This window comes from Dendroctonus ponderosae, unplaced genomic scaffold (assembly GCF_020466585.1).
Source record: "Dendroctonus ponderosae isolate FM_Combo_2020 unplaced genomic scaffold, Dpon_F_20191213v2 Dpon_F_20191213_11, whole genome shotgun sequence".
NCBI classification, from domain to species: Eukaryota; Metazoa; Arthropoda; class Insecta; order Coleoptera; family Curculionidae; genus Dendroctonus; species Dendroctonus ponderosae.
The window spans coordinates 3,326,725-3,341,816 of record NW_026017213.1 but is presented as its reverse complement, the minus strand read 5'-3'; the positions used below and the strand labels follow the sequence as shown (position 1 = coordinate 3,341,816).

Here is a 15,092-nt window from a genome sequence, read left to right as displayed (position 1 = left end):
ATGGACAATGAAGAAGCAGAACGAGCTGGTGCAAGACGCTTTGAACGAAAGATCGGGAAACCTTTGGGTCTACAGTGGATAAGAGAGCGGATCAATATCAAATAAGCCCGAATGAGGAGCTGAAGAACATGCACAAAATACCGAGTTTAGTAGATGCAATTAAAGCGCAGTATCAAGAGGACATGGGAGCAAAACCGTGTGAGAAGGAGACGTTTCGGAAGACCAAGAGGGAGGGGCCTATCGGAAATGATGTAAAAGTCTCAGAAGTACGGGATTGGAAGGAGGTTGTGACGCTACGAGAAGAAGAAGAACACCCGAGCATATGAGTCTACAAGCCCACAACTTGGTGTCCCTTTAAACGCAAAATCTCGCCAATTTTCCTCTAAGTGATTTGCTTTGTCTGACTGTCGTCCCCTCTTAATATTATCTACTCTTTGGCCTGGAGCAGACTCCACATGGTGTTAGTGATGAAAAGGAGAAAATAAAACACTCTTGCTTAGCCGGGGGGATTTTGGGGGCCCATGAAGAACCTGTTCGAATTGACATTCGCCTGGATCTTCTGGTCCTAAGTCACTAGTTCAGTCGTTACACCCCTAGTAATACGAGGCGCAAGCCCATTTGCGTCATACTCTTCACCTGGCGTCCGAAATCGCTGTTTTTCAACTTTGAAGTTGGCAGTGCGCTCTCATCGTTTCTGTTGCGGGCATCGCGACGCCGCCGTCCAATTCGCGATTTGTCGTCGTCTGTTTGGCGATTTTTATTGGATAGCATGAGGTGGATACATTGAAAATGCCAAATCTCTTCATATAGTGCAGTGCTGTGATTGGTGGCTGGCCGATGGGCGAATTATCGAAAATGTATAGTGAGTATTCGTCTTTTTGCAACACTCGCACAACACGCCAATTAAAAAAATCAGTTCGCACTAACCTTTGTAACATATCGCTCCTTAAGTAACCAAGCTGGCCGTTTGATTGTCTGGGTTTTAAGTACAAAAATCAATGTTGTCTTAGTGGAATCCCAGCAATGCGATTCTTTGAACTCACTAGCAAAACATCTCTGTTAACTATCTGAGTGGTTACTCAGTCTGATTTGACAATTTCCCAATCAGTACAGAACCCAATACTTCCGGCTACAACAATTCGTCTTCGAAAACACCCCCACAAGAAAACGGTTTTCCACAAGGAAAAGCCCGTTTCGCGACTGAAGTGGAAATTAATTCGGCGGCTGGGCTTCGATGGCATTGTAATGGCTTTTCGATTCGAGTTAACTAATTCAATTTCAATGGGAATTCTTTAATTTTGACGTCAACATCGCAGCGAACGCGCCGCTAATTAGCCAAGATTGCAATTGATTGAAATCGATCGATCCAGACATTTTTTTTTCGGTTCACCAAATCGAATTCCATCATTTCAGCGTTAGTTCGGCAGTGCGCTGGACAGTCGTCAACCGACCGAATGGAAACTTCGTGCAATTTCCGAAATTGCTTTGCAAAACCAATTCGAACGATGAAAAGAACCCCTTTTATTTTTTTGGTCGCGTTCCGGTTCCATGCCGCGGCTCAAAAAACGCACCTTTTGTATACACGAATTCATAATTCTTTTACGAAACTTACATAAAGGAACTGATTAATATCTTAACAAGGCTTTGTAGGAGTGGATTTCATTTATCATTCATGACAAGACGAGCGCTGTTATAACGAAGTTTTTCCTCAACAAAAGGTGGAGTTTATTAAGGGCTCTTAATGGGTTCCGCCCATGTGATAATTATGGAGGAAAGTCGAAATTAATTCTGAGCACTTTGCCTTGGCAGTGATATCGATTCTCGCGGACTGTCAATTTTTCTGGTTCTAGATTTTGAGCTCACATTATTTCAGAGGGCACTTGGGTAAATTAAGCTGTATTTTGCTCTGATTTGTGTGCGGCTGAAGTCTGCTAGTAACATGACTGACAAGCACAAAAGTGAGCCTTAAGTTTGCGAAAGCTCTCGCATCTTGGCGGAAATTGTTTAGAAAATTCCCGACTGAAAAACTGCCTGGAAAGGGGGCACATTTCTGACAACAAGGATGTTTGCAGTAGCGCCGAATTAATAATATCCGCTGGTGGAAACAGGCATTTGCCCAAGTCTTGGGACCTTTACGAGTGCTCATTAACATTCATGTCGAGCTCTCAGCATTCGCCCGCATTTGAAATCGTTTCCCAGGATCGCGTGACAAGTTCTGTTTACTTGTATGTACTTTCAAGATCTACTTACACCTGAACCGTAAGCAAATACGAGCGGCGGGCATGCAGATTGTTTCGACGTGGAGGCAAAGCGGAATTTAGCGCCGCATCTACTGGGAGACTCGCTTTATTCGCTTGCAGGATCTAATTACCTTCAATCGGGGTCCAAATACTCGATAAATGCTGTTTCATTATGTTTGCATTTTGTTCCTGGCGTTTTTTTTATCCCGGTGTTACACTCGGCACTTTTCCCCGATTTATTGGCCAATAAAGTGGGCCACACACTTCAGTACAAAAAACTTGTTTGATTGAATGTCTTTGCTTATGCCCCCAGAGACGCAGATAATTTTCCTCATTGCGTACTAACCTTTTTAGCAACATTGCAGGCAGCACAGATGTGCAACATCAAGTTGAAAATTGATAGTTTTCCCCAAAACAGGGCAGAATCAGTTAATATAATTTCGAATATTGAGCTGAAAAAAGCTGTTGAAGTTGCGAACAAGGCAGCGTTTCAATGCAACGAAATCGTTGATGAACACGGAGATCAGAATCCTCATGAACAAAACCTAAAATCTAATTAAAAATGGTTTAGGTTTTTCACACACCTAAAAATGAACTCATACCACAGAAATTATACAGAAAAGCATGGATGTTATGGCATCCTTACTGACGCAATTTTTTACTTGTAAAACTTGCAAAATGAAGCAGAACAATTCACCAAATGTTTAGTTGTCACTTTGCACTAAATGTTGTTAGCACTTTTATCAATGTTCCTCTCAAACAATTCGGGATTTATTTTGCTTCTAAAAAATGCGGTGACCCTTTTTTGCTAGTTCCAGCGCTGAGCCTCGTAAAGCTTTAATCCGCCCCTGCTTTAAATGCTACGCGTAATTAAAAGTGGGACACAGTGAGACGTGATGAGTTATAACGAAAAACTCTGAAAATATTCTCAGAAATATATATAGATTAGACATCATTCTTAGCAGCTTTGCTGCAATTTCTGCCAGCTGGCGCCCTATCCTCCATTTTCTGCCCATTATCTTCAAGTTCATTACACTTTCACAAATTACCGCACTTGCCTTAAGGTCCACAATTATTCTATATTTCCCATCTAAGAACGCGATTCACGCCACACAAAGGCTAATCGACCGATTTCGTCCACTGTCGGTAGCAAACTGAACATTCAAACATCTCTTAGAGAAAAAAGACACCAAACTTAAAAAAACAAGATTATTTACTTAATAATATAATTGTTCGCCCTTTCGATAATTCACGCGTTACTTGGCAGGTCGATTTCAGTTTGTTTACTGTTGGCATTTTTGTAGAAAGTGCCTGTTCGCATTGCAGTATTTCTAAAGGCAAATTTCACGTTCCAACTTAGCGAAAGTCAACAACAACCGAAGAAAAAATGCTGCAGGCGCCGGTCTTTCACTAATTTAATTTTAAATTTGGAGCCATTTTTATTTGCAAACTTGTCTTATCCGAAAGTTAAGTTTTCGAGTTCAAAAACAACGGACATTTTCGGGCTTTTCAAATATTGATCTTTTGTCCGAAATTTCTTAAGCAAAAATTGTGTACTTGGTTTAAGTCGATGTCTCCCACTGTTTTTGAGATTTTTTACAGTGAAACCACTAGTGATTTTTCGAACTGACTCACATTGAATCCCTGATATTGTCATAAATTAACATTCCTAAAATGCTCCCAGGACAGACTTTGTTTTACAGTCAGTTAGGGGCTAAACGAAATATGTTACCCATTGCAGTAAATTGCTTATTGAAAAAGTCCCAACATATCTAATTTTCGACAATAAATAAATGCATCTGTTGAGTCTCAGTTACAGACTATACGCTAAAAGTCCTACGCCAGTAACGATTTGGCGCAGTTGTGTGGACGTCCAGTTTCCATTGAAGCACTTGTATCCATTACGGCATAATTACAAATTAAATTGGCAACAGTCGAGGTGTCGGCTGATCCATCGACATGTCAATATCGGCGCTTATTTATCGGGAATTACTCCACATAAAATATGTTGGATATCGAAAACATTCGGCAAAATTCAATAGAAGGATAATCGAGGCCCAAAATAGACTAAACTAGTGCCATTTGCATTCGCGATTCGACCCCTCGATAATTCAATAATGCCGGACATATGTTATAGGATGGAACGTATCTCGGCAAGCGATACGATTTGATTTATACGTTGCATTAGCTGACAGGCAAATAGTTTCTGCTTACCGTTTCGGAGATTTATCATTATTTTCATTTCGATTCGGTCTCTGCATGCGACAAAACTGACTGCCAGTATTTTATTACTGCCGGGATCAGCGATTGATTCCTCCGAACATCCACGATTTTCAATTTAGACTAGAATCAGTCGCAAGAAGCAAATTAAGCCGAAAATATCTCATTAAACCTCATATTGGTCTTTATAACGTAATTTTACGGCCCTAAGTAGGGTGAGAACATTGAAAAGGCCCAGTTATATCGGCATTCTGGGGCGGGGAAATAATAGAAAATTAATTACAGGTGGAAGATACCCATTTAATTTATTATGCATGGTTACTAAAATGCCCTGCACACAACTGTTCATCTTCGGGGATAACAAGTATTTACATCTTCGTACTGTTTCATGCTACACATTTCTGCAAAATCAGGATCTAGTGCGACTGCAGTGAAATTTTCGGGATTTTTTGACTCATATGTCTTCTATAGACTGAGCAAGTTTCAGGTTGCCACTGGTTGTATGTTAGAAGTTAGCAATTTTTCAGTCATAGCGCAAAAGCACCTATTTTTAGACCAACTTTTTGAAATCGGCAAAAATTAGATTTAGAGTGATTAGAGTGAAGTTTTCAGAATTTCTGGACTCATGTGTTTTCTATAGCGGAAGTTTTAAGTTGATATCAGCCGCAGATTAAAAGTGAGGCATATTTAAATCATAAGAAGGTTTTGTAGAAAAACGTCTATTTTTAGACTAACTTGTCCAAACCGACAAAACTCAGTATTTAGTGCGATTACAGTGAAGTCTTCAGGATATCTAGAGTCACATGTCTTCTATAGACTGAGGAAGTTTCGAGTTTCTATCGACTGTAGATTAGAACTGAGACGATTTTCAATCATATGGAGCATTTGTGAAAAACTCCCATTTTTAGACTGACATTTCCCCAACCCGCAAAAATTAGGATTTGATGGGATTACAGTCAGGTTCTCACGGTTTTTCGATTCATATCTCTTCGATAAACTGTAGAAGTTTCAAGGCGTTTCCAGCTGTAAATTATGAGTGAGGAAATTGTCTAGCATAGGAAGTATTTGTCCGAAAACGTTCATTTTTAGACCAACTTTACTCAAATGGCCAAAAATCAGAATTTAGTGCGATTAAGGTGAAAGTTTCTAGACTCATCTGTCTTCTCTAAAATGGGGAAGTTTCGCGTTGTTACCCGGTGTGTATTAGAAGTGAGAACATTTTCAAAAAGAGGACGCATTTGTGCAAAGTCTCCAAGTGGGCAAAACTATTTTTTTTTACGGTTTGGGCGAAATTTACCTCTTGTCTAGATTCACTTATCGTCTATAGACGCCAAGAGTTTCAAGTTGCTGTCGGATTTAAATTGAGAGTTGGACATTTTCAGGCATAGTGTGCACTTGGGCGTAAATGTCCATTTTTTTCACCTATATTTAAGTTGGCAAAAATCAGAATTTTGCGGTATTACAGTGAAGATTTCCGCATTTCTAGATTCATATGTCTTCGATAATCTGTGGAAATGTCAAGTTGCTACCGTATGCAGATTAAAAATGAGGAATTTTTCAAAAATAGAGAGTTTTTGTGCAAAAACGCACATGTTTAGGCTAAACTTTTCCCGAGGCAGCAAAAATCAGGATTTAGAGAAAATAGAGTGAATTTTTCAGCATTTGTAGATACATCTGTCTTCTATAAACTTGCGACGTTTCGAGTCGCTGCCGGCAGCAAATTAGGAGCGAGGAATTTTTAAAGAATAAGGATCATTTGTGCAAAGCCGCACATTTTTAGCTAAAGTTTCCCGAATCGCCAAAAATCAGCATTTAGAGTGAATAGAGTGAAGTTGTCCGAATTTCTAGATCTATCTGTCCTCTATTGGCGTTGGTAATTTCGAGTCGCTTCCGGCTGCAGATTAGGAGCGAGGAGATTTGAAGAATAAGGATCATTTATGCAAAAACGCTTTTTTTAGAGCAACTTTACCAAATCGGCAAAACTGACAATTTCGTGAGTGAAGTTTTCACGATTTCTAGATTCATAGAATGTGCTATAGAATGTGGAAATTTAGCGTCGCTACCTGCTCTAGATTACACGTGAGGACTTTTCATACGAAGCATTTATGCAAAACCCCCATTTTAGGCTAACTTTTATCAAATCGGTAAAAATCACTATTTAGCGCGATTGGAGTGAAGTTTTCTAGGCTCATATGTACTCGATAAACTGTTGAAGTTTCAAGTTGCTTCTAGATACAGGTTAGGAATGAGGATTTTTTGAGCATTTGCGCCAAAACTCCCATTTTAAGACTAACTTTCTCGAATCGGTAAAAATCTCGATTTAGACCAAATAGACTGAAGTTTTTAGAATTTCTAGATTCATCTATCTTCTATAGACTTTGGAAGTTTCGAGTCGCTGCCGCCTGCTCATTAGGATTGAGGAATTTTTCAAGCATAGGGAGCCTTTGTCCAAAAATATCCATTTTTAGACTAACTTTTTCGAATCGGAAAAAATCAGGATTTACAGCTAAAAGAGCGAAGTTTTCAGGATTTGTAGAATAATCTATCGTCTATAGACTTTGGAAATTTCGAATGACTGCCGGATGCAGATTAGGAGTGAAAAATGTTTAAAGCCTAGGGAGTATTTGTGCAAAAACGGTAATTTTTAGAGTAACCTTTACCAAATCGTCAAACACTAGGATTTGGCACGTTTAAAGTGAAGATCTGCGGATTTCTAGATTCATATGTCTTCTATAAACTGTGGAATTTTCACATCCCTATCCGTGGTAGATAAGGAGTAAAGTTTTTTTAAGAAGAGGAAGCATTAACCAAGTAGGAAAAATGAAAATTTTACAGACGTTAAAAGTTTCAAGTTGATATCGGGTTTAGATCGACACAAAGTGGAACAATTGGAACAAAATTGACTGCAAATTTTTATTCCTCCCGGGCTGAGAGATTGATTCCCCGGAATTTCCACGATTTTCAATTAGACTACAACCAATCAGCAGGATTTGCTGGGAAAATTTCAATCGGGCCTCAATGTCATAAAATGTGGCCATTTTAGCGTCGCAAGCAACAAATAAAACCGAAAACCTCTCATTGACTAAGCCCCCCTTTTAAACATGATATTAAACTTTATAACTTCGACATTTTACGGCCCTAAGTAGTAGGGGGAGCACATTTGAAAAGGGCCCATTTATATCGGTATTCGGGGGCGGGGAAATAAAAGAAAATTAAATTCATTTGGCGCCACAGTTAGGAACGTCAACAAAGCTTTTATGGACCAATAAAGTGTCTCTTGTGTTTACTAAAGCGGCCGCACCGAAAAAAAAACCGAACGGAAACTAATATTAACCGAGCGAACGAATCGTTCCGGATAAAAAATGACTTGTCAGTTCGCTCTTAAAGGCCCACTTTGTCTTAATCGTGGATTTTGTTTGTATCCGGCGGATAATTTGTCTCCGAGTTAATTAAACGTGGCGGCTTTGTGCCAGTCGTATGTGTTGCATAAGTGTCGCAATCAATAACCGCATTACTTATTTGCCTCCCTTTTGGGCCGAATTCGGAACAATCACATCTAGATTTACCTCTAGTGACTTCTAGTACAGGTCTTTAAGTACTTACCAGCAGTAAAATTGGGGGTAAGTCAGTGTTTACCTTGAAAACACTGTTGCCAAATTTCCAATCTAGTTTCCTGCCCGTATCTCTGTTTTCGATGGGAATTAATTTTTTTTTCTATTTTTCCTGTACTCCCTAAACACACTCAAACGAATGACGCCAATATTGAATCACTCTGTCTGTTTGGGTAAACAATTAATCAGTGAAATTTGTCACATTTCCTTAGCTGAAAGGCGCAGTTTATAGAGTAAATTAAAAGCGAGACAATTGACTGTTTGAAAGAACGGAACGCCAAGCTGCAATAACAAGTCCCCGTTAAATCCATAAACTATTATAAAATAATTGCGGGGAATTACAGGCCTTTTATAGGCCAATAACGGGCCGTTATGGGCCGTTATTGCAACTTAGGCTGGTTTATAGGCGGTATATGCGTGACGAGTAGCAAAACTGCTATCATACACCGCAAGAGTAATTTTTGCGTAATTTTTTTCAAATTCCTGCTGGTTGTTTTTGAGCAACGGAGCGAAATCGGCCACTGTAATCGAATATTTACCAGTGATTGTTCCCCGGTCAGAATACAATATTCAACACTAATGGACGCATGTATTATGTAATACAACTCCCAATAATGATGTTTGCATAGAATTAAGCGAAAATCTAACCAAAATATTCCGGAATGGTGAATTACGCGCTTTGTAACATAACCAGCGGCAGCTCCAACTGTTTTATGACTGGACATTGTTTCAAAGAGCCTCAAATTATCGTTGGCACTAATTAGAGATGTTTATTAGGGTTTTTTCTCTCGACCAGTTGCTGCTCTCTTATTAGGAGCGAAAGGGGTCATTTGTAATATTTAAGCGCTGTCTTCAGTAAATGTTTAATTAGGAAAAATTACTTTGTACAGAGTCTTTTATGGAAAAGTTCTTTAAAATTATTGTTGAAAAATCTGCCGTTTTCAAAATAAATTCGCTTTTTGATTCAGAATATTCCAAGTCATCAGCCAAAAGTAGGTTAATTTCGGTGTTCTTCATAGAAGACTTTTAAGGCACTTTTTTTAAATTTGTTTATCGTAAAAAAAACACGTTTCAACGGATGATTTGAGCAGTTTGGAGCAAGAATACGTTGTTTTCGATTAGGACTGACAGAGGAAATTGCACGAAAAAATATCGCAACTTGCAAGAGAATCGAATAATTGGCCGACTCATGAACGAACGGAACGAATCGAAAATAATATTGGCCTCTTTTTTCGTAATGGTCAGCTTTGAAGTTTGATCATAGATTTGAATGGGAAATATTTAAAAAGTCAGTTTTTATCGCAAAAATATCCTCATCATCAGAAAATCTTGCATTAACTCTCTGGATTACTATTTCCTGTCTCAACATGGCTTTCAACATAAGCAAGGGCATAAATAAGTTATGAAGTGCGATTTAATAAAATGTGCGTCATACTTTCTTAAATTGTGAACATTGAAATTTTCTCTGTCAGTCGTCGCAATTCCATGAAATGCGCGTTTGTTGGCATCTAATCTGATGGAATTGACAATTTAATAACAAAAAAAAATTACAAAACATTGGAATGAAAATGTTGAAGAATTCCTAGAAGGGGTAATTTCACCTCCCTCCTAAGCAAAGGACATTTTTGCATCAAAGGAATAAAAGAAAAATATGAAAATGGCAGAAACCAAAAACGGAAAGTTCATGGGCATAAACGTGCAGGAAACAATGAAGAAACAAATAACTGAACAGTCAAGTAAAAAGTACTGATTAAGCACAAATGTATAAAGTTATGAGGAATAAATGGGAGTAGAAGAGACAATCGAAGGCTGTTCTGAACTATACTTGAAACAGACTTGGGGACAAAATTAAGAATTTAATAGCAAAGAAAAAAAAATTATTAAAACATTTGAATAAAAATGTTGAAGAATTCCTAGAAGGGAACAATTCATCTGTTTCTCTATGAGCAAAGACAATTTTTGAAAAAGTTTAGAGAATAATCCATAAAGACAAATTAAACATACACTGAAAGGAAGGTAAGAGGGCATTTGACTGAACGGAACGAATAAAATKAWTATTTGYCCCAATTTTACTACTTTAATTCACGGCTKTTAAKGTAGTTTATGCAAAATTCGGCACTTGAACCTTTTAAAGCAGATGTTTTTTGAAAAGTTTTATAAGTATTATCAGTATTTTCGTTTGAAGTCCTGTTTTGTACGCATTTTTTATTCGTTTGYATAAATTCAGTAATATTTAATTAGGTTTCCCAGTTTTTCCTGCTCGGCTTGGTACTTGCCTTTACCATTTTTCCTKATTGTTGTTAATTTGTTGCTATTGTATTGTTTCTTCTACGCTATTAACTGATTCCTTAATTTCTGAAYCTGCATTGAAATCAGCTTCGGATTTTGTCTTCAAAGTGAGCATGAAAYTTTACAATTTRRAAAATTTCTAACACGAAAAGGCATTCAGCGTCTCAAATTTTTGAAATTATAATTAACTGTTTGTGTGAACCACTTTTTAAATAGGCAAAGGAGATAAAGATAGACTGAATAAAAACAAATTTGAAATTTTAAAAGACTTATTTAGGAATGGCTGCAATAAAAGAAAAATATGAAAATGGCAGAAATCAAAAACGAAAAGTTCATGTACATCAAGGTGCAAGAAAAAAATAACAAACGAATAACTGAACAGTCGAGATAAAAGTACTGATTAAGCACAAATGCATAAAATTATGAAGAATAAATAGGAGAAGAAGAAGAGACAACTTAAACTACACTTAAAACATGTAGGAAAGGACTTTGGTAGGAATTAAATAATTGGTGACAAAATTAAGAATCTAATAAGAAAGAAAAATTAACAAAACATTGGAATAAAAATGTTGAAGTATTCCTAGAAGAAGGGAACAATCAATCTGTTGCTCTATAAGCAAAGGAAATTTTTGAAAAAGTTTAGGGAATAATCCAAAAAGACATATTAAACATACACTAAAAGGAACTCACGTTAAACGAGATGGAGACCAGGTAAGAGCGCAATTAACTGAACGGAACGAATAAAATAAATATTTGCGTCAATTTTACTGCTTTACTTCATGGCTTTTAACGTAGTTTATGCAAAATTCGGCTCTTGAAACTTTTAAAGCAGAAGTTTTCTGAAAAGTTCTATAATTATTATCATTATTTTCGTTTGAACAGCTGATTGGTGGCCATTTTTTATACGTATAAATTCAGTAATATTTAATTAGGTTTTCCAGTTTTCCTGCTGGGTTTGGTATTTTCCTTTACCATTTTTCTTTATTGTTGTTTATTATTGTATTGTTTCCTCTATGCTATTAACTGGTTTTTTAATTTCTGATCCTGTATTGAAATCAGCTTAGAATTTTGTCATCAAAGTTTAAAATTTGAAAAAAACGCATTCAGCGTCTCAATTTTTTTAAAATTATAGTTAACTGTTTGTGTGATCCACTTTTTAAATAGGCAAAGGTGATGAAGATACATTGAATAAAAGTAGATTTGAAATTTGAAAAGACTTAAGGAATGGCTGGAATAAAAGAAAAATATGAAAATAACATGAATCAAAAACGAAAAGCTCGTGAGCATCAAGTAATATAAAAGTAGGTGTTAAAAATGAAAAAAAAACTAGTAAAAAGTACTGATTAAATACAAATGCATAAAATTTTTAAGAACAAATGGGAGAAGACGAAGAGACAGTCGAAGGCGGTTCTGAACTATATGTGCTTAAAACATGTAGGAAAGGACTGTGGTAGGAATGAAAAAAACTGAAGACAAAATTGAGAATTTAATAACAAAACTTTGGAATGAAAATGTTGAAGAATTTCTAAAGGAAAAAACTAATCTCTTTCTCTATTAGCAAATGAAATTTTTGAAAAAGTTTGAAAACTGATCTAAAAGGAAAAATTAAACGTACACTAAAMGTAACTTACGTTGGACGAGATGGAGACAARGTAAGAGCGCATTTGTTCGCATCTGTCGAGCGGAAGGAATCGAAATGAAAATTTGCAAGAACATATAACAAAATAATTGAAAAACAAGTGTTTYTCATCGCTTCAAGATAACAAACGTTAATAAACCTGAAACTTTTTGTTGTTTCAAATGCTTGGTAGATGAGAAAAAGGGCGTCTCATTCTAAATCAWCACCATTTCCTTCTGTTTATATGAAATATAATTMATTTTTGGAAACTTTTAATACAAAGTCTTCTTTCACTGTTCGTTTAGTCGTTTGTTTTGTGAATTGGCTGTATTGAAGGGAGCCTACTGACTATGTCTTCAAACGTTTTCATCCAGGCAAAAAACTTTGCACTGTTTTTTGATTTAAGTATCAGTTTTAACAAAATCTTGAGCAATTTAAGCAATATTACAACGTTGGCGCAGTCGAGTCGCTTCCATCGGCTGATGGCTGAGATTGAAACCCCCTGCGGGAACTTTCCAATCATTTTCCAGACAGCAAACTGTTCAAACAGAGCATTTATATAACAAGAGCATAGTGGGAGAGACATTGGAAAGTCCGCAGCTAAAAGAACTGGCTCCATTCCGTATACCCGCAATCCATGAGTACGGGAAACCTATTAGGCCAGTGTTTTTACATCTTACTTCCCTCGCTAGTTTCCCGAAAAGATAATTGACTTTCCCGGAAGGGTGTGGATAAAGGACCCTGTTACTGAACGTGCAGTCGGAGTTTTTGCGGCTAAAAGATAATTTCGTGCCGGGCTCATTACGTACGAAACTGACACGGTCGTTCGCTGTTTCATGATGTCCGTGCAATGTTTTCCAGATTTTATGCATACGCAGCCTGGACATTTTTTCCCCACACACACACACGCTATGCCCCGAATGGCACTCATTAAATCCGACGGCCAGATAATAATTTAAACGTCAAATATCCGCCCAATTAGACGGGAAACGAACGTAACATGCACCACTAAAATAATGGCAGTCAGTCGGATTGACCGGTCAACCTTATAATTAAATCGGATAAAATATGTTGCGCAATGTTTTAAGTGCAAGAATTTAAGTGCGCACGCCACTGGAAGAATCCGTCCATCGACGTCTGACGTCACTGGGCTCCAGCCCTGTGAGATTCGGTTACTTTTGAATATTCGTAACGACTCGTTCCTTCGGATCCGGATGAGTAACGAATAGGAACGGTTTTTCGCCACTAGTGGTCACTATGTGAAGTGCACGGCACAGCGATTATTCCTGGCGTGTCTCCATTAGCTTTTGGGGGACATTTAGAATCCCGCAATTTTTTGGAGTGTCAATTTCGATAACGTATTGAGTCGGAACTAATCCAGGCAGAGTTTCATCATTATTCTCACGGCGCAAACATTGGCTCTGAAGAGCCGGGGGTCGATGCCGAAACATCAATCACCCGGTTTATCTTTTTGGGAGAGCTGGAGACTATGCGAACATTGGCTATTTTGTTATCAAGTCGAGCGGAAAAATCTAGTTTCGACGCTACAGCTTTGTCAATGGAACAAAGGATTTCGGCTCGCTCGATTGTTCGATTGTTTTGCTGTTCGACTGCCTAATTGTTTCGATGGTTTCGCGCCTACTTAATTGGAGTAAACGTGGTCGGTTTTGCACCTCAATACTTTTTCGCTTTGAATGCCCCTCATATCTGGATCTAACCTCACATGAACATATCTGATCACACAATAAGGCTGTGTTGAGTTGCGCTTCTGAGTTGATGCCGCTCTGTGCGTCAATGCGCGATAACTCAAACATTGAACCTCATTCAAGGTGACGTGTGTTACTCACTTTTTACCCAGTTCTTATATTCACTTTATACACGTTCATAACTATGAAACCGTGAACTTTCATCTCCTTAAAGGTAAACGCTTTGAATTGAAACGGGAGTTTAGGCGCTAACAAAGGAAGCATTAATTATGAAGTTTGCGAAAAGTTCCACTTGCCACAACATTGTCTGCGAATAGAATAAATATTTGTGGGCCCGGGAAAAAAGCGCTGAGACAAAGGCGGCGAGTTTCAAACAAATCTGCTTTACTCATAATTTACTTTAAGGCTGCGGATTTTGGCTCTTGAAAGTCAAAGAACTTCGCTTTTCTGGCGTTGAGGCTAATTATGGTCCAAAATTGGTGCCCATGATTCTCTCCTGCTGAACCGAGGATCGATTCCATTATAACGAAGATGTATTTTTTATAGAGTGTATGACCTGCTCGGTGTATAAATAGAAGCCTTTGGGGGCTTTTTTTAGCAGCTTTAATAATAGAAAACTTGTAGAGGCTCTGGGCTATGAATCGAACGTGGGAGGCAATCGATAGCCAATTAATTTTAGGCAGGGAGAACTCAGCACGGCTTTGTTTGGTTGCAGGAACCATATGGTTGGCTTGGTACCTGAGCAGCCTGAAAGTGGTGAGGGGCGGCGAAGCGGAGACGAGTTCGTGCACGTTCAACTCGATGTGTGCGTGTTCGCCCGACCAGCTGAACCCGAATCCTTCCATTGATAGCATCGCATGCTACTCGGTGCCATTTTACAAGTTTCCAGGTGAGTAAATCCGGATCCAGTAGGGAATTTCATAGGTCATCGGCCACATTAAATTCGGATTCATGTATCCAATACGCAAAGCGATTCGAATGGAAAGATCTGCAATTTACGCCGCTCGAAGTCCTGAGCTATCGCTCTAGAAATCTCTGTCTGCCCTAAATTATGTATCGCATCACGTCGCCCCATTTACTCTGGGCGCAAATCGATACTCAGGACCTGTTCGTTTTCTATTTTGCATCCGATGACGTTGTCCAATCTCATCCCCGAACCCTAATCACATTTTACACAACCTGTGACTCGTTATTGGCTCGTCGACTTCTAATCGACAGTCGGTTTGATGATCGATCTCGTGTAAGATGGCACGTTTCATCGCTGTACACCCGTTTACTCAAATGTCTCGCATAAAATTTACTCGACAATTTACACCTAAGTTGTAGATAAGTTCTATATTGTTGAGGCGGATTCATTTTTTACAAACTTCTTTTTGGGTATTTCGCCTCAAAAATTTTTGTCTTTAAA

At 38.1% G+C, this 15,092-nt stretch overlaps 1 protein-coding gene across 1 annotated transcript in view; it reads left to right on the top strand.

Moving 5' to 3' along the window:
• Positions 1–692: 692 nt before the first annotated feature.
• Positions 693–15,092, top strand: part of LOC109542374 (chaoptin) — a 36,539-nt gene continuing 22,139 nt past the window's right edge. Inside the window, exons 1-2 of the mRNA XM_019911575.2 lie at positions 693–862; positions 14,400–14,573. Of these exons, the coding sequence (XP_019767134.2) occupies positions 838–862; positions 14,400–14,573 (199 nt within the window). The 5' untranslated portion in view covers positions 693–837. The remainder of the gene's footprint in view (positions 863–14,399; positions 14,574–15,092) is intronic.